General features: G+C 39.2%; 1 protein-coding gene across 1 annotated transcript in view; it reads right to left on the bottom strand.

Annotated features, from left to right (window-relative positions):
* The window catches only part of DOCK2 (dedicator of cytokinesis 2), a 247,022-nt gene extending 228,916 nt beyond the window's left edge, over nt 1-18,106 (bottom strand). Inside the window, exons 1-2 of the mRNA XM_053465366.1 lie at nt 17,951-18,106; nt 4,482-4,565 (exon numbers count right to left, since the gene is read on the bottom strand). Of these exons, the coding sequence (XP_053321341.1) occupies nt 4,482-4,565; nt 17,951-17,993 (127 nt within the window). The 5' untranslated portion in view covers nt 17,994-18,106. The remainder of the gene's footprint in view (nt 1-4,481; nt 4,566-17,950) is intronic.
* Between the last annotated feature and the right edge of the window lie 5,004 nt (nt 18,107-23,110).

The following is a 23,110-nucleotide window of genomic DNA, read 5'->3' as shown; positions in this document are numbered from 1 at the left end:
TCTGGGGTCAGGTTACAGCTCATTAATTCACAGAGGAACGATGACTCATAGAGTCAGAGAGTCGTTCAAAGATTCGAATGATCTGAAGATTCGAATGATCCAAAGATTCGAATGATCCTAAGATTCAAATGATTCAATCTTACAGGGATCCGGATCTTACAAGGATCCGAATCTTACAGAGATTCGAATCATTCAGAGAATATTACTGATACCATACTTTTATAAATAAATACATTAATAATGTTCACACTGCCCCCAGGATTTAGATTCCCCTGAGTTTGCCCCCCCTTTACCTATAACTGCACCTACAGTTAACTTTATTAAATTAATTAAATTAACCCTCAGTCATCAGCATAAAATTAACCCTTATACCCCATCAACCATAACTGCCCCTGAAATTAACCGTAAAGATCCCATTAACCATAACGTTCCCTGAAATTAACCCTAAAGACCCCATTAACCATAACGGCCCCTGAAATTAACCCTAAATACTCCATTAACCATAACTGCCCCTAAATTAATTGCATGTACTCCAGATAAATTACCTAATAAATTGGTATGGTTGATGGGGTCTTTAGTGTAAATTTAGGGGCAGTTATGGTTAATGGGGTGTTTAGGGTTAATTTAGGGGCAGTTAGGCTTAATGGGGTGTTTAGGGTTAATTTGGGGGCAGTTATGCTTAACGGGGTGTTTAGGGTTAATTTAGCGGCAGTTATGCTTAATGGGGTGTTTAGGGTTAATTTGGGGGCAGTTATGCTTAATGGGGTGTTAAGGGTTAATTTTAGGGACAGTCATGGTTGATGGGGTGTTAAGGGTTAATTTTAGGGGCAGTCATGGTTGATGGGGTGTTTAGGGTTAATTTAATGGTGAGGGTTAATTTAATTAATTTAATAAAGTTAGCTTAAGGTGCAGTTGCAGGTAAAGGGGAATGTAAATCCTGGGGGCAGTGATTATTAATGTATTTATTTATAACAGTATGGTGATATTATCTGACTGATTCGAATCCCAATGAAGGCAGAGAGTCGTTCAAAGATCCGGATCTTACAGTGATCCGGATTTTACAGTGATCCAGATCTTACAGTGATTCGGATCCCTGTAAGATCCGAATCTTTGAACGACTCTCTGCCTTCATTGACATCACTGGAGTAGGCAGGGGGGAGGATTAATTGAGTAATGAAAGGGGCGGGGCCAATCGTTAGTGTGCCTGCACGGAGTTACTGGAAAACAGTAACTTCTGTGAGTCACACTGAGTGATCCGAAGATTCGGATCATGAATCGGATCATTTCAGTGAACGTGTCGAAATGATCCGTTTCACTTTAATGATCCGAACCTCCCATCACTAAAAACAGCCGCTGAGCGGCTGTGAGCAAACTTCAAAGCGCCCATTGAGCGGCCGCCTGTCCGCCTCCACCAGCCACTGATTAAATTAAAGCGGCCGGTGTGCACAGAACGCGCTGCCCAATGGCCTTTCCGCTGCGTGACGGCCGCACAGTGGCCGCTTTGAATTTTGCTCGCAGCCACTCAGCGCCTGTCTTACGCTGCAGCCGCACGGCGGCTATGTGGAACGTGTTGTGGGGTGGGACGAAGAGCTGCTACACGGCCATTGGGCGGCGCGGTGACACACAAGGAGGCGGGCTCAGCCTCACAGAAGTGTTACTCGTGACAGGGAAAGGATTGTCACGTCGTTGAGGAGAGCAGGACAAAAAAAACAAAAACACAAAAATGTAAGTACCGGTATTAGTATTACCAAAATATAGTAATGGGGTTAAAGGGGAAAGCAGACCCATATTCAAGGGAGAGGGGTTTGCCTTCATGGTGGCTGGGGGTAATACACATGTCAGTGGGGGGTCATCAATAATAGACAAGTGTGCTTCACAAAAGTGTTAGGGGCATCAAGGGAGGGGGTTAGCTGGGGTATCACATAAATCAATGCTGGGGGGCAATACCCAAAGGTGTGGGGGAATAAATGCACAAAGGGGGCAATACCCAAGGTTGTGTTGTGGGGGAAGACAGTAATCAATACTAAAGGGGGACCTGGCTGGGGCATCAATACACAAGGGGGAGTTAATGACAAAGCAGTGTAGAACATAGTGTTTTATGCTTCAGTATGGCAGAGGCTGTCCTGGTGTGTATGTCTGGGTGTCGGTGTGGAATGTACTTACTGTAGTAATAAATTGATTTATTTAATGTTTACTTAACCAGAGATAAAACGCCCTCCTGAATTTGTAGTCACTTCAGTGGACAAAACTTTCTAGGCCCAGAAATGAGTGAGAGGAAAAGTATTGTGTTATTTACTCTTATTTTAATCTGCATATTTTATCACAAAGGATCAATCGCAGAAACTTGAATGGTGGTTGGGATCTTTAGAGTGAAACCTAATTTAGTTTGTTATTCCCTTTGGTTTCACAGTCCTTTACTGGCAGACCACTTTGCACCATGAACTGTGTGCATTTAAAAAAAAAAATTACCGTATTTGCTCGATTATAAGACGACGTTTTTTTCAGAGCAAATGCTCTGAAAAATACCCCTCGTCTTCTAATCGGGGTCGTCTTCTAATCAGACCTCAAATAGAGGTCTGATTATGAGACTAAGATCCAGATCCCCCGCACCGCTGCAGGGGACCTGGATCCTCCTGCCCCCCCCATTTAACACCCACCCACACACACTTACCGGTGCTTCCTGCTGTATTGCCGGGGCATCGGGTTGACGTCTACGCGATCCGCGTAGACAACGTCCGCTGCAGCCGGAAGGAGGTGTGGCTAGCAGCGGGGGTTGTCTGCGTCCGTCGCGCATAGCTTCCCCGACTGTCTGAAATCAGAGTCTGATCTCTGACAGCCGGGGAAGGTATATGCGACGGACGCAGACAAACCCCCGCTGCCAACTCCACCTCCTTCCGGCTGCAGCGGAAGGAGACGTCAACTCGCTGCCCCGGCAATACAGCAGGAAATTGGAGTCACCGGTAAGTAAGTAAGTGTGTGTGTGTGTGTTACATGGGGGCATAGGGCATTTCTGGAATGCCTTATACCCCTATATGCCACTCTGGCACTTAGGGGGTTAAAAGGCATATTATGGGGCAGAGTGGCATATAGGGAGGTATAAGGCATTTCAGGAGGCAGAGTGGCGTTAAGGGGGCATTTAATAGAGCACTCTGCCTCCTGAAATACCTTATCCCTCCCTATATGCCACTCTGCCCCATAATATGCCTTTTAACCCCCTAAATGCCAGAGTGGCATATAGGGGTATAAGGCATTTCTGGAGGCAGAGTGCTCTATACAATGCCTTTTAACTCCCTTAATGCCACTCTGCCTCCTGGAATGCCTTATACCTCCCTATATGCCACTCTGCCCCATAATATGCATTTTAACCCCCTAAATGCCATAATGGGATATACGGGTATAAGGCATTTCTGGAGGCAGAGTGGCACATAGGGGGTCAAAAGGCATACCATGGGGCACAGTGGCATATAGAGGGTTAAAAGGCATATCATGGGCCACAGTGCCATATTGGTATGGCAAGCCTGGGGGCAGATGTGCGTAACTGGGGGACAGGTTGGAAAATACAAGGAAATAAAAACAAAAAAATATTTTTCTCAATCATAGCTTTTATTAAAAAAAAAATAGTTTACATGAATTAACATTTACTGGTAAAACTTTTTTCCTTTAGGGTCGTCTTATATTCAGGCTTTTTCTTTTTTTCCTAAGTTAATATTCAGATTTTGGGGGGTCGTCTTATAATCAGGGTCGTCTTATAATCGAGCAAATGCGGTAATAATGTATCTGGGATGAGGTATTGGATGGTGCAGTGCTAGAACAGTTGTGGTGGTATTAATAGCCAAAAGTGTCTTACAAGAACATCGTGAAAAATAATGTAATCACTGTTTTGTTCCACTGAATAAAATGGAACTTTTTATCAGTAGCAAATGTTTTGATTCCATTATGTCTAATGCATTTCATTTATTAGGGCCTTTTAACACTTTTGCTTTCTGGCATTTTAGTACAAATAATGTGATAAAAATAATGTTTTAAAGCTATTTGTATGGCATATAGTGTGACTCGGGTATGTATAAGGGGTGCGTGTGGGTATAAGAGCTCGACCGCGAGATAAACTAAATGGGGCTGGTCTCCAAATGTTTCCAGGGCTGCTTTTCAGTCCCAGTCCGGCCCTGCTCCCCGCCTCTCCTTCTTACCTTGGAGATGACAATTGCTTATGCTGTCCTACTACAGCAGGGTTATGAAACAACCCTGCTGGGCACCTAAATTACCACCTAACCAACCAGGTACCCTTTCAAGGAACCTGGTGGTCTAATAGGCCAGCCACCTAAAACAACTATTTTTCACAATGGTTGGTTATGAAAGTTTTTTTAACCTATGTGAAAAAAAAACTATTGAATACCTAACAATTCCATACCAATATACTTAACAAAATGTATCGATGTACAATTTTCACATACGTAAAACATGTATAAAATTTTTACTTTTACCTTCACAAGACTCCAATATATGAACCACATCACCGATCTGAAGAGAAATCTGAGGTAAACTTTTGCTCTTAAAATTACAAATTGCTGAAAAAGAAAAATAATAAAACATAATGTAAGGATAACAACACTTTAGATAATATGGGCCATAACATTCAACCAATGTTTAATGTTTCAGAAAATATTAGCAAGAATGTTAAAATGGGCCAACACTGCCATCTTATGGTTACTAATTATATTACTGCATTGGAATCATTACGCAGCATTGTAAGGCATTTCAGATAATTTAACTAGTTTCATATTTAACTGGCTAATTATCACAATAGCGAAAACAAATCGGAGCATGTTTGGACCAGACATATACCCTGAAAATCCCCAACCTTGATTATATCACAAGCATGAAGCCAGTGTTTTCTAAAATATGCCATGGCACCTATCAATCATCTATTATAATTTTCTATTGTTAAATAGCAATTATAAACATAAAAAACATGTGAGACTAGCTCAGCTGAGATCTAGCCCTGCGATCAGACCCAATTCTGTTGCACAGATTACAGATGCTTAAGCTTCACCCATTGAGACTACACCCCTGCTGCAGCCACAGTAACTGAATCACAATTATAAAATGTGGTTTGCCTAGGCCAGGGGTTGCACCTGATCCAGTTACATCCCTTTCTACTCTATGCCCGGTTTAGGCTGTCTGGCACTGCCCCCTTTGTGAAGCCTTTCACCTAGGAGAGGGAGTGCTCCAGGTTACCTATCCTGGAAAGTTCCCAGGTATGCTTGGGACCTAAGTCTCTAAAGAGTAGGGGCATGCAGTTGGGATAATAAGGTAATATTGGTGAACAGTGTGAGTTTATCATGTCTACCGATGTTGTAAATGTTGTAAAATGCATGTCTATAAGCACTGTGAGTTTTTGTGTGCGTGCATGTTCGTTTGTGAGTGTTTTACGTTCTTTACATTCATCACCCCTAACTGCCCTCTTCGTTCCTCTCATCTCTTCTACCATCATTACCTCTTCCTACTCTCATATTCAGGATTTTACCCGTGCTGCACCCCCCTTGTGGAATTCCCTTCCTTGTCATGTCAGACTTTCTCCCTCGTAAGTGACTTTCAAAAGACCCCCTTTTCAAGAAGCATTGAACTTTCCTTCCTAACACCCTCAGCCTTCAACCTAATCAAGCCATCTAAACGATCAACAACTGCAATAGAACATCTGGACCCTATCATCCCAATCCAAGCAGTCCTCTCCTACTGTTTCACTTTCCCTCAACCAGGTTGTTATTGTTTGTGACTTTCAATTATCCCACTGATTGTAGCAGTGCTACAGAATCCGTTGGCACTATATAAATAAATGTGATCTAATGCAATGTTCTTGTGTACCCACCTTCTAAAGTTAACTGTGTGGTTACGTATATTGTCTGTGCATGCTGTTACTTCTTTGAGTGAGTGATACAAGTTGTTTCAGTGTCCTTCTCAGATCTGTGAGATCCTGTCAGGCTTAATATTTTTATGTACTTATGACTCAAATAACTAATATTACTATGAACTGGATTATTTCAAAGTACTAAGTACATTTACATAGGTGCGCCCGCCAATAGAAGTCTGTAATTTCAAACAGGCCCTTTACCTAATTGAGTTTGACACCCCTACCCTAGGCAGACACCCTGTTCTTCAAAACCTCTCACATACCACAGGCATGTGGTACAAGAATAGGAAGTTGGTGAGTTTTGTTTTTACACGTCTAAAATGTATGAATAAAATGACATACAATTATTTCATTATATAGGTTGAACAGAAATAGGGAATTATGTCCTTTAATAACAATTGCAACAACGCATAACAAGAATATTCCTAAGAAACTTTACTAGGTTACTGAGGACAGGCATTGTTCCTCTTGTATTTGAGACTGCGCTTACTTTTTCACTCTGTATATAATTATTGGGACCATGTGTGAAAAACAGGGCCATTAAGTAAAAAACATTAGTTCAAACTCCAAACAATAAAAAAAAACTGTTTTGGTAACAGCAAATTAATCTGAAAATGGAGGGAAGAAGACGGCTCAATCATCCTACCAAATTGTGTGTTTGAACGTAATTAATGGTCAAAGGGCCTTGTGTACCACATGATAAAAATGTATTTCTTGCACAAAAGAGTTAGGTTTATAAAAAGGGTGGGATTCACGGCAGTTCAAAAATTGAGCTCACTACTAAAACGTTCTTCTCTTATAAGCCACAGGTAAGATAAGGATACATCATCTTGACTGAAGACAAGGAAATCAAATAAGCCCTGCGAGGGGTAAAATCCCAGGAAGCACATTGCGACCCCTGGGTGGCAGTGGAGTCAATCTTTTCCGTTCACTGGGTTTCCCCAGCTAAGGGGGAGAGTCCGTGAACATTCAAAAGGGATTCTGCTGTAAGTATATTGGGGGACTTTGCAGATGGAGTACTCTGTGGCTCTTTAAGTACCTTAAGACCTTTCATTGAACTATTTGCAATCTTTGATATGGAAGCTTAACTTCGCGTGTAACATCATGCCTATGGGTTTTCCTACAGCGTATGCCTTTGGCCACAGGGGGGTCCAGTGTCCCAACATTTTATTGGTATTGTGTTAAAACACACCTGAATGCTCCAGACCAGCAAACAGCTAAAACTAGACTTGCACATTCCTTTTCGTAGTGTTTTCATGCAGAAGTTTATGCCGAATAACGAACGGATGCAACATTGGCCGAAAGAAACTAAAAACAAATTTGCGCAATATGAAAATCTTCGTTCATTCGTTCTTCACAACGGCCACCATTTTAAGTACGCTAAGAGGTGGAGAATCTCGCCATTTCGCCTGCACAGGACGAGGGACATTGAGTGAGCTGATCTTCATTTGTCCAATCAGCTCACTCCTATCACATCATGCTGAGGGCTTGCCCAATGGCTGTGCTTCATCTTTCAAAGACAAAAAGCAGATTAGTAATGAGGAGAGCCTATATAAGAGCAGAGCGGCAGGGGATCTGTTCATTTCACTGTGACTGCTTTATGGGACACTACTGTGCTGCATCTGAGCATTTTACACAGTGAGATTCTTCTGTGTCATGGTGAGCCTCAGCCTGCCGTTTCTCACAGTGTCTAAGAGTCTCTAAACTCTCTAAAGTAAAGTAATTTAAGAGTATTTTTAGTACTTCTTTTTTAGTGCTTCTGTCAGCTGTCTATTCTTGTGCTAATGCTGTTGAGCTGACAGTTAGCCGCACAGTGCCTAACCCATCTTCCCCATTTTTTTTTTCATTTATTTTTTTATTTTTTTTTAGAATAATTCAGGACAGTCAGTAAGTCAAACCAATAAGTTAGTTATTTAAGCTTAACTAATTTGGTAATATAAATAAAATAGTTTTACTGTTAAATTTATATTTTTAAATTCTTTAAAGAAAGATTGACTGTGTGACGGCAACTGTACTAAGAAAGCTTCAAGGTAGCTGTAGTATTTACAAAGAAATGTAGCTAATTTTTGTAGTATAAGGCGTAGCAGATGTAGTCTATATCTGGTTCTGTATCTGATTTCTTTTTGGTTGTTGGTTGTTTAATTATAATATATTAAATAAATATCAAAGTAATAGGATATAAATTAATATAAATTAATAATATTAATTATAAATAATATAACCCCACTTTAGGTTGGTGGGCTAGAGAGCTTTGCCCTTGCCTGGGGGTAGACTACTATTTAATTGCACTAGCATTTTTTAATAATTTAATTATTTATTATAAGTTAAGTATATTAAGTAGCTTAAAAATATTTAATTGATAAATATTAGGTTATTCATTTTATAATTATTAATTATTAGGTTATAAACATATAGGTTAAGTCGAAGGGTAGAAGTGGACTGGTTAATCTGTAACAGGTGATATTGAAGAATTGCTTTTATTTACGGTAATTAACAACACCTACTAGATACTTAATACGCTGCATGGCAAGACATGGTTCAGACTGACATCTCCAAGTTTTGATGTTAACTTTATTAGGGTTGTTACATCTCAGGGATTAAACTGGTTGGGTGAATGCAACAAGCTTTGGATCTATGGACATTGATGCTTGGGTGAAAGTAACAAGAGTTAGACCTATATACGTTGATGTTCATAGTATATTGGATAATATAATACGTCATCTGTTTCACTGTACTGCACTGTTGTAACACTGTTATGCTTCTTGTTACTGTAAAAGAAAAAACACCAAACTGTAATTAATAACACCTATTAAAAATAAGATCATTTGACCAGTCCACTACTATCCTTAAGCTAATTTCTACCATTCATTGGTCTCAAATTCCCTATTCAAGATCTTGTTTCCATGGCAAACTTTTTTAACATGGTTTTCCTGCCAACAGGTATACTTAATTCACCTCTCTGACTAGCGTTAACACCCTGGATCAATATTAGCAACTACACTATACATGGTTTTAATGAAATCATTTGGGACATTACCTGACATACTAGCCAAGAGCTTCTCTGTAGTACCACTGGTGGCTTTTGCTATTTCAGCAACACTCCATTATTTTTCATAACCAACAGGATTACCTTCTTCTTATGGTACCTCCAGAATCAGCCCTCACACTGAACCAAAATAAGTAAGGAAGTAGCTCAAATTTCTTGTAATCAAAAGGCCTAGCACTACCAGAAGCTATTTCCTCCACTCACAAGAACAAACATGCTATGGGGAACATGGCTACCCATAGCTTTTAATAGTAAGAAAAACAGAAGCTGTGAAAACTTATTTTAACCCCTTTGCAGCAGTGAAGGGGTTAAAATGAAACAGTCATTATGGACCAATGATATATCCCCCATATCATAGCCCTTTTGCATTGAATTTCCCACTGGGGAACTCTCTCACCACTACACAGGGACACCCTACTGGTGGTGCTAATAATGATCCCAGAGGGAGATAATAATCATCTAATTAAAAAACATATGAAATGAGTATTAAAATAAATATATTTATTACTATAAAATCCACAACTGGAAACATTTAAAGAGTGACACAGTGTTAAGCAGTAAAAATGTCTAAGTGCACAAAAAAAATGAATTGAGGCAGACTGCCAAAAAAAATACATAAGTAGGGATCAAGAGGTTGCTGTCATGAGGCAAAGCTTAATATCTTGCTATGAGAATGGGAAGCACCACTAGCATTTGAGGCGTGCATTGCATCTCCACATCTGCATATGGAGAAAGATCTGAGACATTTCACATTTAAATAGAAAAGGCTGTTCAATTTCACCAAACAAGAAGAATTAGATCCCTTTTTCTCACACTATCAGTGATGAGTCACAGCGAAAAAGTAAACAGAAATTTATCTTGCCTTATTGGTTCCCTGCACTTTTTTTTAACAATCTGATAAATGTGTGCTAAATATGTTTAAAAATGAGAATATCTAAAAACTGCAATCTTTTCAATGGCAAATAACTTATTGGTCTTAAATTTTTTTGAAGGGGAGTCTCAATTGTTCAGTGAGGCAATTATGAGAAACACAACCATGTGATCAAGAATAGAGAAGTGGAAATAGACGAAACATAATATTAGCTTTGTTTCAGTGATACAGAGGAAACTACTGTCATGTGCAGATTGGGAGGGAGAGAGGGTTCAGAATTTGGTTTGTAAATGTCCAAACTATAGCGTTACGCTACAGCAGGCAGAAAGCTGTAGATCCAAAGAACGCAATTTATATATATTGTCTAACTCTCGGAATTCAGGAAGTGTCTCGCAATAATTTAAAGCAATTTAAAACAGAGTAGTGTGTATTCAATCAGAAAATAAAGTGAAACCTATATCTTTATAATGCAATGACGCATTTAAAAATATAACTACTTTTTGCAGGATTTGTTTTTTTATCTAAAAAGATATTCTGATCACTCCAGTATACTGCAAACATTACAAGATGTTCACGTCATGGTTGGAGCTAAACGTTTTGATGTTACAAGGCTGCTGAACATTTTGGAAATTAAAAACAAAAAATTAGTGACTACGGTAATTTCATGCCATTTGGTCCGTGTGCTTATGTGCAGTTGACCTGCAGCTGGTGACAGAGGTTCAAAATAGCACCCCCAAAACCATGGGTGTATATGTCATTATATGGGCCCCATAGAGAGACCAGTGTACTCTAAAACATCCACAACCATGCCTTCATGTGATATAAAGCAGCATTTAGCGTGATTATAAAGCAGTTCAGCATAAACTGACATTTCCTGATTACAGCATGAACGAGAGCAGGAAATAAGTAACAGCACATGATAAAACTACCGTAGAGATCCACTGAGTATTTGATTAACTCTCTTTCATGAAAAAAATGCCGGTCATATTTCCACAGTAGCTACCCCTTCCATTTAATAATGATACTAATAATTAATAATAATGCTTAAAAAAGGTTTCCTTAGTACTGATTACAAATTATGCAAGCTGTTACCCAGTGTCACGAACCGGATAAACAGGTCGGGTAGGAGCCCAGACGCAGGGGATATAGGGGGTTCTGTCTGTACCCCACGATGCATAATGACTAGAGGGATGTTACAGACAGGTGCAAAGAAACAAACCACAGGCAGAATACTATGATATGGTCTGTATTGAAGATGTTGGCATGAAAAACAAGTACAGGTGGTAAGTCTCTTGGCAGGGAACCAGACACACAGCAGGAAGCCCACTGGCAGGGCTTGACGGCAGGGAGCCCACTGGCAGGGCTTCTCGGCTTGGGAGCCCACTGGCAGGGCTTCTCGGCTTGGGAGCCCACCGGCAGGGCACTCGGCTTGGGAGCCCACCGGCAGGGCACTCGGCTTGGGAGCCCACCGGCAGGGCTTCTCGGCTTGGGAGCCCACCGGCAGGGCACTCGGCTTGGGAGCCCACCGCAGGGCACTCGGCTTGGGAGCCCACTCGGCTTGGGAGCCAGGAACAATTCAGGATCAGGTACAGGGCTCAATCCAGGTAACAAGGTTCAGCTCCTTATAATAATGAGGTCTGGGTGCTCCAGAGAGAGAAGGGCGGCCACTAGTGGTTGTAAAACAACATGAGCGTCAATAAGTAGTGAACACTCCAGGCTGAGTAGGGTGGAACCTGACACCCAGACACTAGTTTGTGGTTTCTTAACACAAGAAAAAGTACAGATAATTAATGGTGAGAACGCATATAAAGTCCTTAATGATATATGTGGTTTTGCCATTTCAAGTATCTCGTTTTGAGTAATAACTTTATAAGCGATCCCACCGTTAATTATCATCCCTCCCCTATTGTTCATTGAATATAGAGATGCAAGTAAAGGGGACCTTATCTGGCAACTCATTGGTTAAGTGCATAACTTACCCTGTAATACCACAGACATATATACATTGTTAGATATACATAGAAATATTTCACACTCCCAAAAACTCCCCTAAACTATCAATGAAAGTACTTTCTAAGTGTTCAATGGTAGACCTAAGTCCATCAAGTTCAACCCTTCTACCTAACCTTCCTATTCTTGATCCAAAAGAAGGCAAAAAAAACCCCTAATTAAGCTACTTCGAATTCTGCCATCAGGGGGGAAAATAAATCCTTCTTGACTTCAAGAGGCAATTGGATTTCAGCATAGGATATGCATAGTGATCTCATTAGAAAACCCACATAGAGTGTTCTCCGTGCCAGCTCTGTGGACGACAATCGGTAAGTATATCACGTGCCAGGAAATGTGTTTGGCCAACTCATCCCTTCCACAGAAAACATCTTGGAGGGGGGCATATGTATATAGGGGGTATCTGCAGAATCCTTATAGGCATTTGCACGGGGGAAGCCACATCTTTGTTTTCAATTAATAATTTTGTTATACAATATAGCAACATTAACAAAAGAGAGAGGACATAAAACAAGATTACACAAACTCTAGACAACACTACTAGAGACATGTAGAGAAAAGTTAACAAAATGTAAAGTATAAGAACAGGAAGGGGAAGAAAGAGAGGCATTCCATTCAGATCTCTTGTGGTAAAAGGGAAGGAGAGGCCATTTACACCTATGGTACACCTATATATACCATCCTACCCCCTGGAAAACATGTATTCGATACGGTAGATACTTCGGGTCTCATAAAAATATTATCCAGGAAAAAAGAGAGGAGAGAAAAAATAAAATGGGTGACATTTCCTTTTAAGCCCAAAGGTTTAACAGTCTAAAGACAATAGCTTTTGTGAATAATATTGAATAATGTTTGTTTAACCACAATTTCCCCTTTTTTGAGTTTTTCCCTCTTTTCACTCTGAACTTTATTGCATCTGACCAATGTTTCTGGATAATCTGACAGGCTTCATTCACACAACCATTGAAGACAACACATAATTAAAGCACATTGTTTTTTTCTAAGTATAATTCTCATTGATGGGAATAATTGCAGACACACAGCCTTGGTGGACTCTCTGGCAACTGCCTGTCCCACCAGGACCACTAGTGTAAATGACTCTAATGAAGTACTCTTTATGGGAATAATGCATAAACTTTATGAAACGTTCCTTGTTTTAAAGTGTGTAATTCATGATATATCTCAGAATAACACATCAATGATTCTTAACTAAAATCTCTGTGCATTATTAAAAAAACCCACCAAATACAAAAAGAAAAATAATATAAATCAAACATAGGATTTCTCAGAAAAAGAGTTACATAAAGTGAGAATGGACACTTTATGGTATGATCGGCAGTGTTGAAACCAAAGGACAAAGGAGTTGCTAGGATATCTGGTAATAAATGCATAGTATGGTATAATTTATTGATGTTAACCAGAACAATTTTTTAAAAAAACTCATCAAATACATGAGCTCTGCACTGACAATAAGATACTGAGACCAAACTGGATTTTAAAGGCCACAATGTTTACCAAAACACTATGACATGTTTACTGTATGACAACACAAATTCCCACAATAGTCAATGAATGTGCAATTTTCTAGCTTTTGAGAAACACTTCCATATATATTTAATAAAGGTACCCCCCACCAACACAAAAATTCTTCCAGCAATATATGCTACCCTGGGGACTACTGTGGCCAGGTCAACCCATCCTTCACTTTCTTTGTTTCCTTTTACCTCCTTCTGGTAAGGTCATGTTCTCCTTCTCACCATATTGCTCCAAGGAACACTTGTATTGTAACAGAAAAGAGCTAAATACCGTATATTAAATAATTTATATACAGTTGCATATAATCTTTGCAAAAAAGGAAAGCGTTAAGATGATGGTGTGTAAAAAAATTATATTGTGTTCCTTCATGGACTCTTGGACTACAGTTAAAGTGAGTGACCCAGAAACTCTTTCAGCTAGCATATGGTTATAGGCACTACATGGAACATACTGTAAGAATTTAAAAAGGCATGACATATTAGAAATTGAAACCACCCAGTATAGGCTTTTCTTAAGTGGTGCTTTCACTAAAGAGCGTGACAAGCACATTGCATGTTACAAAAGTACTAAGCAAAATAAAATGTGAAGGACTTTAAGGATTTTCTAATACTGTACTTGCTTAAACTAAATCTACAGTATCTCACAAAAGTGAGTACACCCCTCACATTTTTGTAAATATTTTATTATATCTTTATGTGACAACACTGAAGAAATGACACTCTAGTACAATGTAAAGTAGTGAGTGTACAGCCTGTATAACAGTGTACATTTGCTGTCCCCTTAAAATAACGCAACACACAGCCATTAATGTCTAAACCTTGGCAACAAAAGTGAGTACACCCCTAAGTGGAAATGTCCAAAATCAGCTGCCACAAAATTCCCATGAGGTCCTGTATATGTATATATTTTATTAGGTTTTGCAAGGGCTTGACCTAGCAAGGAACCTAGGCAACTGTTCCATGTAAAAAGGGTCAAGGAGAGTGGCTGAGGTTAATGAATGTCACCAGTTTGATATTTAATTAAACCTTCATTTTGCTGATTTTACACCCAGTATTATCAAAGTCTATTACTGGAAGAACTGAATGTGATGCCATAATGAAGTCACACAGCAGGATATGAATAAAAAGACCATATATTCTTTTAATTAAAAAACATAATAAAAGTATGAAATACCACTCATGCAAATAAAGATATATTGTACTCCAGATTCATACTCCAGATTCAGTAGGGAAGACACATATTTCTCTCATGCTGTAATCAGATAAATGTTCTGCTGGCTGGATGTGCAGGGCTGTCTCACACCCTATGAGGTACTAATCTGATCGCAAAATTTTAACTCTTTTCACTAAATAATGCAGACTCTGAAAAATGTTAAGAAGTATTTTCCAGCTGAATTAGAGGTTACTTTTAATTTGCATTCACAGCTAAACATGATTACTACAGGGAACTAGAACATAAATCTCCAATTTTCCTTGTCCCTAACCTTACTGGAAAACATCTAGATAACTGTACGACAATCATAGGTGTTACTGTTAGAAAAGCAGGTTATCAGCTGCTTGGGGTCCCCATTAAAGTAAAAACAAATATTGCCATGATACTGGTGTAGCATCATTAATGGAGTTGAGTAAAGTAAAGAAGGAACTCTTCTGCCAATAATAACCAACCTTTAAAAGAGAATAAACCCCCAGGTAAGGATGATCATCTGGACTTCACTTACAAAAGCACCAGGATGGTCACACAACCCAGGTTGGCACACAGGAATCAGAATAGATGGTCAACAGCAAGAAGGGTTGATTTCATTCAATGGTCAATGAAACAAAAGTTTTCTATTGGGGTCAACCTAGGTCTACAGAAATCAGGGTACCAAGACAATTGAAAACAATCCCAATAAGAAGTATAAGTGAAACATTGTGGAAGTGGGTTTTATAGGCTGATTTCAGACATTTGACTAGGAACAGGTACAAGGATTAAAGACAGATTACAAAAATTGCAGCGTCATTAATTATAGAGCTGGATTTGATCTAGGAGTATGTAAAATCAGTAGGGGAAATGGATTAGATGTGAGGGTACTAATTCCACCAGGTCCAGTACCTGGCAAACATATACACTCACTGGCCACTTTATTAGGTACACCTTGCTAGTACCAGCTTGGACCCCATTTTGACTTCAGAACTGCCTTCATTCTTCGTGGCATACTTTCTACAAAGTGCTGGAAACATTCCTCAGAGATCTTGGTCCATATGGACATGGTGGCATCATGCAGTTGCTGCAGATTTGTCGGCTGCACATCCATGATCCGAATCTCCCATTCCACCACATCCCAAAGGTGCTCTATTGAAATGAGAACTGGTGACTATGGAGGCCATTGGAGTACAGTGAACTCATTGTCACGTTCAAGAAACCAGTTTGAGATGATGTAAGCTTTGTGACATGGTGCATTATCCTGCCGGAAGTAGCCATCAGAAGGTGGGTACACTGTGGTCATAAAGGGATGGACATGGTCAGCAACAATACTCAGGTAGGCTGTAGCATTTAAACAATGCTCAATTGGTACTAAGGGGACCAAAGTCTGCCAAGTAAATGTCCCGCCCACCTTTATAGCACCACCAGCCTGAACCGTTGATACAAGGCAGGATGGATCCATGCTTTCATGTTGTTTACACCAAAGTCTGACCCTGCCATCTGAATTTCGCAGCTGGAATCGGCACTCATTAGACCAAATGTTCTTCCAGTCTTCCATTGTCCAATTTTGGTGAGCCTCAGTTTTTTAGCCTCAGTTTCCTGTTCTTAGCTGACAGGAGTGGCACCCAGTGGGGTCTTCTGTTACTGTAGCCCATCTGCTTCAAGGTTCAACGTGTGGTGCGTTCAGAGATGGTATTCTTCATACCTTGGTTGTATGAATTGGTTATTTGAGTTACTGTTGCCTTTCTGTCATCTTGAACCAGTCTGTCCATTCTCCTCTGACCTCTGACATCAACAAGGCATTTTCGTCCACATAACTGCCGCTTCACTGGATATTTCTCTTTTTCGTACCATTCTCTGTAAACCCTAGAGATGGTTGTGTGTGAAAATCCCAGTAGATCAGCAGTTTCTGAAATACTTAGACCAGCCTGTCTAGCACCAACAAACATGCCACGTTCAAAGTCACTTAAATCCCTTTTCTTCCCCATTCTGATGCTTTGACTTCAGCAAGGTGTCTTGACCATGTCTAAATGCATTGAGTTGCTGCCATGTGATTGGCTGATTTGTGTTAACAAGCATTTGAATAAGTGTACCTTATAAAGTGGCCAGTGAGTAGCAGGGAAAAAGAGGAAATGCAAGGAGGTCCTTATGGTGAATTCCTCCATGCATTTGCAAGAAGAAATGTTTTTTAAAGGGGGTACTCAACTATCATATGCATTCAAGTGAATATGATGGCTGGAGTGTGCCTTTGTTTCTTCAAAATTTCATGGAATCTTGTACTGTCCTCAAAAACGTCTTATCCAAATACAAGGATGAGCAAAGAGAAGTTAAAGCACATAAGATTCTTATACCATAAGTTAATCAAGAGTGCATGGAAGGTTAACTGCCTTCCTAAGAGATAAACTTTCATTAGTTTTAGGTTTGTTTGTTACGCATGACCATATGAATGATTTTTATAAAAAAAGAACCTTTTGTTCAAGCTAGAGAGAGAGAGAAAGGGAGAAAAGAATCTCAAATTGTGTATGACCTATGAGATAAGCAGAAGAAAAATAATGTCACCAATCCTTTTCAGAATATTTTACTGTTTTTTACTTATTTTCTATTTTTTAATAACTTATAAAACATATTCGGGGGGTATATATTATAGAAATAAAAGTATTGTGGGACTGCAACTGGAAAACGTTGTAATTACATACACTAATTATGTCATATTCCAACATAATGATCTTCTCTATAATTTAAATAATTTGTACTTTTGGAAGTGTTTCTTGGTAAATGAACAACTCCCTTGTTTTTGATAACAACCACACATGACCGCTACATCTTATGCCTTATCACGAACTTTAATCATTCTTAAGAGTGATACGGTTCTTAACAGAACAGTTATGCTACGTATACCACTGTCAGTTCAGATTATACAAAATAGAAAAAAAATGTGTGCCTAAATATGCTACAATCATCCCTATATAAACAATTGCAATAAAACCTGGCTTTCACTTTTGCATTCCTTTAAATGCAAAAATAGGATGTAAATGTTCACTATGTAAAAGCAAGTTAAAAAAAAAGAAGAACTTTAGTTAATGCTTACAGGTCATTTTTGTTAAGGAAGTAAAAACTGGTACGAAATGGAAAAAGATTAGCATTAAAAGTATTTTAGTAGGATCATGAGATCCCATTTTTAGGCAGAGCATATATGCACTAAATACATAGAATTTCTTAAATAATATACAATGTACATAAAAAAGAATTAATGCAAATATTTGTAAGATACTTTTTAAGGCTTATTCTGCCAGATGGAGATTTGGTTCACCTGCCCACATCCTTCCTGTTCAACTCTACGCGAAAAAAAAAGATGAAGCAATCCAAAAACTTAGGTTTATGTTCGTTTTGCTTAACTTACCAACTCCATATCGTTCCTTGCCAGTTTTCTGCCAGGGAGCCATAGCAAGCTGCCTTTTCTTTAAGAAATTTTCACCCGATAGATAGGTACAATGTCCCTGATATTAAAAAAAATCTGCTGTCACCAACAAAAGGTCTGTCAAACCCACACAGCAAACCATATTACTTCTCTTTCTAATGCAACTGGAGGTAGCAGAGTCTTGAAGTCCCTCCCTGAGACACTCCTACAGAGAACTTCCGACTTGTGCTTTCTGAAATGTAGTTACTGAGCTTCCTCTTGTGTAAGGACAATGTTGTACTGATTGTCAGTCCTGATAATCATCAAATGCTATTAATGTTCATTTAAAGAGACAACTTCTGGTATGAAGGGACACTCCGGCCATCATATACAGTATGTTTTAATGCATATAATATCTGAATGGTTCCTTTAAATTTAGGTGGCATTCTCCTTGCAAATGTGTGGGGAGATTCAGCAGAATGCCCCTATATGCATTTACCCCTTTCTACACCCCCTGCTGTTTGCCATGCAGGAAAATGTTCAGCTAAATGCTAGAAGAAAGACACCAAGCATCTTGCAAAAGCAGAGGGCCACTGGTGCACAAAAGTATATATACTTCCACGAAACCAATAGCTAATCCACGGTCATCCGCTACAGATGGATTAGTTTGATTTTTTCTTTTTGTGTCTTTTATTTTATTTTTTGCATGGCCCTTACTTTGGGCTGAAAATGAGTATCAATAGCTTTTTACAGAGCATTGCTGGATAGGGCCTGGAAGGCAGGGCTTTTATTATTTTTTGTACTTTAGCTCCCTATCCCACAGGGCAGAGATAAAGGAAGAGTTTTGGGATGGGGTCAGTACCCCTCCAAAGGGTTATATTATTTTTTTTAATCCCCACTTCACCCCATTGGTTAATAGGAGTCCCTGTTTTTCTTGTTTTATATAAGTTTGTGCACAAGGGGGGGGGGTGGACTTTTGCAAGCTGCAATTTAATTCCAACTCTCAGGTTAATGAATCTTCAGGTTGCTTGCTTATTTCTACTCGCATCCCCATGACACTCAAGCAAGTTCATATGAGTTGAGAGCCTTTTTGGAAAAAAAACCCACAAACACAAATAAATTTTAAAGTTTATTAATTTATAAAGAAAATAGTTATAAAGAGAAAAAATGAGAAAACTCGCTGGTATGTAGTATATAAGGAGTTAACATGATGGAGAAGTGGATATCTAGTAACAATAAAACCAATCATATAAAAATGAGATTTTTATAGAAACTCCCAAGCACTGATATGAAAAATAAAAACCTTCTTTCCAGTAGAGGCACTCCCATTTACGCTGAATATTGGGATGTGCTACAGTGCAACCTCTACATCAAGAAAATGCAATATTGTCATATTTCAAATCATTGCATGCCTTCAATTGATCAAAAACTGTGAAGTCAGGTTGTTTTGCAGCAAAATGTAACCAGTTACAAAAAACAGTGTTGTGAGTCCTTTAATATCTATTGATCTCACAATGTATTCCAACATCTTTTGGAATACAGGAACTTGTGGTTATTTGTAGGGATGAATTTTCCTTCGTTCACGCAGAAGACATGCACAACATCCTCTTCAGTTTCTTCTATATCTAATGTAAATTCTCTCCTGTCTCTGCTTACTCCAGGGAAAGATCGTCTTTAATTTTTAATAGAACTGGATGGTCTTTTTGGCATCATCTTAGGAGAAAGAAAAAAACACAAGCCTTCAATAATTATAGGGATTATCACACACACACAATTACACAGTTTAGTATTTAGTATGGTTAAAGGTTCCATGGGGAAAAAAATCATTTTACATGAAAAAAAGTTCTCTTTAGACCCCTAGAATGGTTGGGCAAGACGTGTTTTGCTGGCTGGTCGTGTGTATAGCGCACATGCACACTGGCAAGCAGTGGGGAACAGTGACGTCTCCAGCTTTCATATTTAGGAGGGGCACATGGATACACAGGGACCAAAGTAGGGGGGCCAATTATAAAATGCTACATATACACTCTCTCTCTCTCTCTCTCTCTCTCTCTCTCTCTATATATATATATATATATATATATATACATATATATGTGTGTGTATATATATGTGTATATATATATTTATATATTTTTTAGATATGCATTTTTAACTACATAATATGTGTTTAACTCGTTGAAGTAAAGACTGTGATTAAAATATAATTTCAAAATAACAGCTGAACTGTTATATTTCATTCTTTAATATTAGCCCCTGCTGCCAATCTATATAAATATTGGACCCTGTTGCCAATATATTTTATATTGAAAAAAAATTGGACCCCAGGAAAGCATTTCCTTGGGCCGCGCTCCACGCTCCCTAGCATGCAATCACTCCCTCCGCTCCTGCACCAAAACCAATATTTGCCACACTGATTGCAGATTAGGGGAAGACTGTGAGAGTCAGTGCAGTCTTCCCTCTTTTTGACCCTACCGTGACATTGAGAGGTCATCTCCCCGTCATCATGCCCAGAGTTCCTTTGTCCCCTCATTCACTAAGCCACACCTCTCTTTTACTTACTCCCTGTAGTTCAGGTATAGATCAAATAAACGTGGAAAAAGCATGTGCATGTATAGATCAACTGAATAAGACATAAAAACCCTGTATTTGCAGGTATACAATAATAATGTATGGAAACAACAGAACACACAAACCCAGCACTGCAGGTGTAGATTAACTGGAAATCACATGTAAACTCAGCACTGAAGGAATAGATCAAATAAACAACACATGGAAACAGCACTGCAGGTATTGATCAACTCAATAAGACATACAACCCCTGTATTTGCAGGTATAGATATATCATTTATGAAAACATAGCATAGCAGATATAGATCAACAGAATAACACAAAAACCCAGCTTTGTAGGTATAGATCAATTGGAATTCACATAAAAACTCAGCATTAAAGTTATAGCTAAAACCCCCTAAATTACAGGCATAGATCACAGGTTTCACACACCAAAGGCTTCCACACTGCCCACATAGAACCTGACCAGCACTCAAATTACACACACAGGACATGCCATCATTGTCCCCAAACAGCCCAGCATGAGTCAACTTTGTCCCATAAACACGCCACTTGTGCAATCTTTGTCCCATAAACACCCTGCCTGTGCCATCTTGGTCCCCAAGGCTTAAACACCCTGCTTGTGCCATCTTTGATACACACAAACACTTTTATAGTCATTCACTAATTCACACTTTCATTCACATAATTCATTCACACAATAATTTATTCTCTCACTTTCACACAAATCATTTACACATATTCATTAATGCATTATCACAAATTCATTGATTCTCTCACTCATTCACATAATTCTTCCAAACATTAATTCATGCACTCACTCATTCAGACAATTCATCCACGTTAATTCATACTCTCAGTCATTCACACACTTCATACACACATTAATTCATACTCACTCATTTACGCAATTCATACACACATTAATCCATACTCATTCTCACTCTTTATTTAAATATTCCTACTACCCTTTTTTCTAACCCTCTCCCCCTCCCCCCTTTTCTTACTATTTACCCCTCTTCTCATTATCTAACACCTCTCCCCCTATGTAGTTTACTTACCTTACAGAAGTCCTGCGGTGGAAGCACAAGGAAGAGAGTGAGGGTTGCTGAGCGGTTGCTGAAAACCTAGGCGACCGCTTGGCGCCCCTCTCTCTCCTCCCTCGCGACTGCAAAAAAAATTGAGGGGCACACGGTGGGGCACAGCATGATGTATGGGGGGGCATGGCCCCCCTTGTCGACACCACTGGTGGGGAAGGGGCAGGGAAACAGTTCAAGAACTCTTTTCCCCTGCTGATCCCTGGGGACACAAAACAGACTTCTCCTCTGTATCTGAAATAGGACAGGACTCTGAAGGAAAATAACCCCCCCCCCTCCCATCAGGGTTACCTTAGTTAGAAGAACTGGTTTCACTGTTTTTGTAGAAGAAAAAAACTTGGAAAGAACAACATCCCAAGGTTTTATAGAAAACAGGTTGCACATTGGCATGCATGGCTTCCAATGGCACTGCGTCACTAGACACAGCCGGATGAATTTTTAAGTGTATAGGGATATAGTGTCTGCTCAGATTCATACTAATTGTTGATTGGACGGCGCTTCACTTTCCAGATGGACAAAACCTTCTGTGAAAGAAATCCAAGGCTTTTTTAAGGCAATAGTAATATTCTGCAATGGCCAAATGAATCACCTGATCTCAACCCAATTGAGCATGCATTTTACTTGCTGAAGACAAAGCTTAAGGTAGAATGACCCACAAACATTGAAAGACCTGGCAAAGCACCACAAAGGAGGAAACCCAGCGTTTATTGATGCCCATGCATTCCAGACTTCAAGCACTGATTGCCTGCAAAGGATTCTCGACAAGATATTAAAAATGAACATTTTATTTATGATTCTTGTGCTGATTTGTCCAATTACATTTGAGCCCCTGAAATAAGGAGACCGTGTATGGAAATGGTTGCAATTCCTAAACGTTTCATACAATATTTTTGTTCAACACCTTGAATTAAAGCCTGTACTTCAATTGCATGTTGGTTGTTTCATTTTAAATTCATTGTGCTGTTGTAGAGGCAAAATTATGAAAATTGTGTTCGTGTCCAAGTATTTCCAAACCTAATTGACTTTTAACAGTCTCCACATAGGAAATGGTTGGAGGGCATGTTATTAACTTATAGGCATTTCCCTGCCTATAATGTTGAGGATCCATGGTTCTGATGATACATCCACCTAAGTCAGCTCTTCAATAACCCCCAACTATGATATCTCTGGGTCCAATATCTTTGGCCAGGATTTCTTCTAATACTGTATGGTTTATCTGGGAAGCTCCTAGGTAAGTACTTTGATATTTAAATGCTACCCTAAAGGAACTTGTACCAAATCTTGTGGTTCTGTCAAACAGATCCTTTACATTCTTTCCAAATACATCACATAATTTGTTTTTTGAGGTGTTATCTGGCAAGCAGGATTTCAGACACATCTGTTGAGCTACTGATTGAATGGTAATCACCTGCTCAGTCGTGTGGCAGAAATCCTGGTCAGACGAAGATTCAGTTGCTACTTTGATGGTAGGCACCTGCAGAGCTCTTTTTGGTTA

The sequence above is a fragment of the Spea bombifrons genome, chromosome 4, assembly GCF_027358695.1.
Source record: "Spea bombifrons isolate aSpeBom1 chromosome 4, aSpeBom1.2.pri, whole genome shotgun sequence".
NCBI lineage: Eukaryota > Metazoa > Chordata > Amphibia > Anura > Pelobatidae > Spea > Spea bombifrons.
The sequence above is the reverse complement of the archived record's forward strand: the minus strand, read 5'-3'. Positions and strand labels throughout refer to the sequence as shown.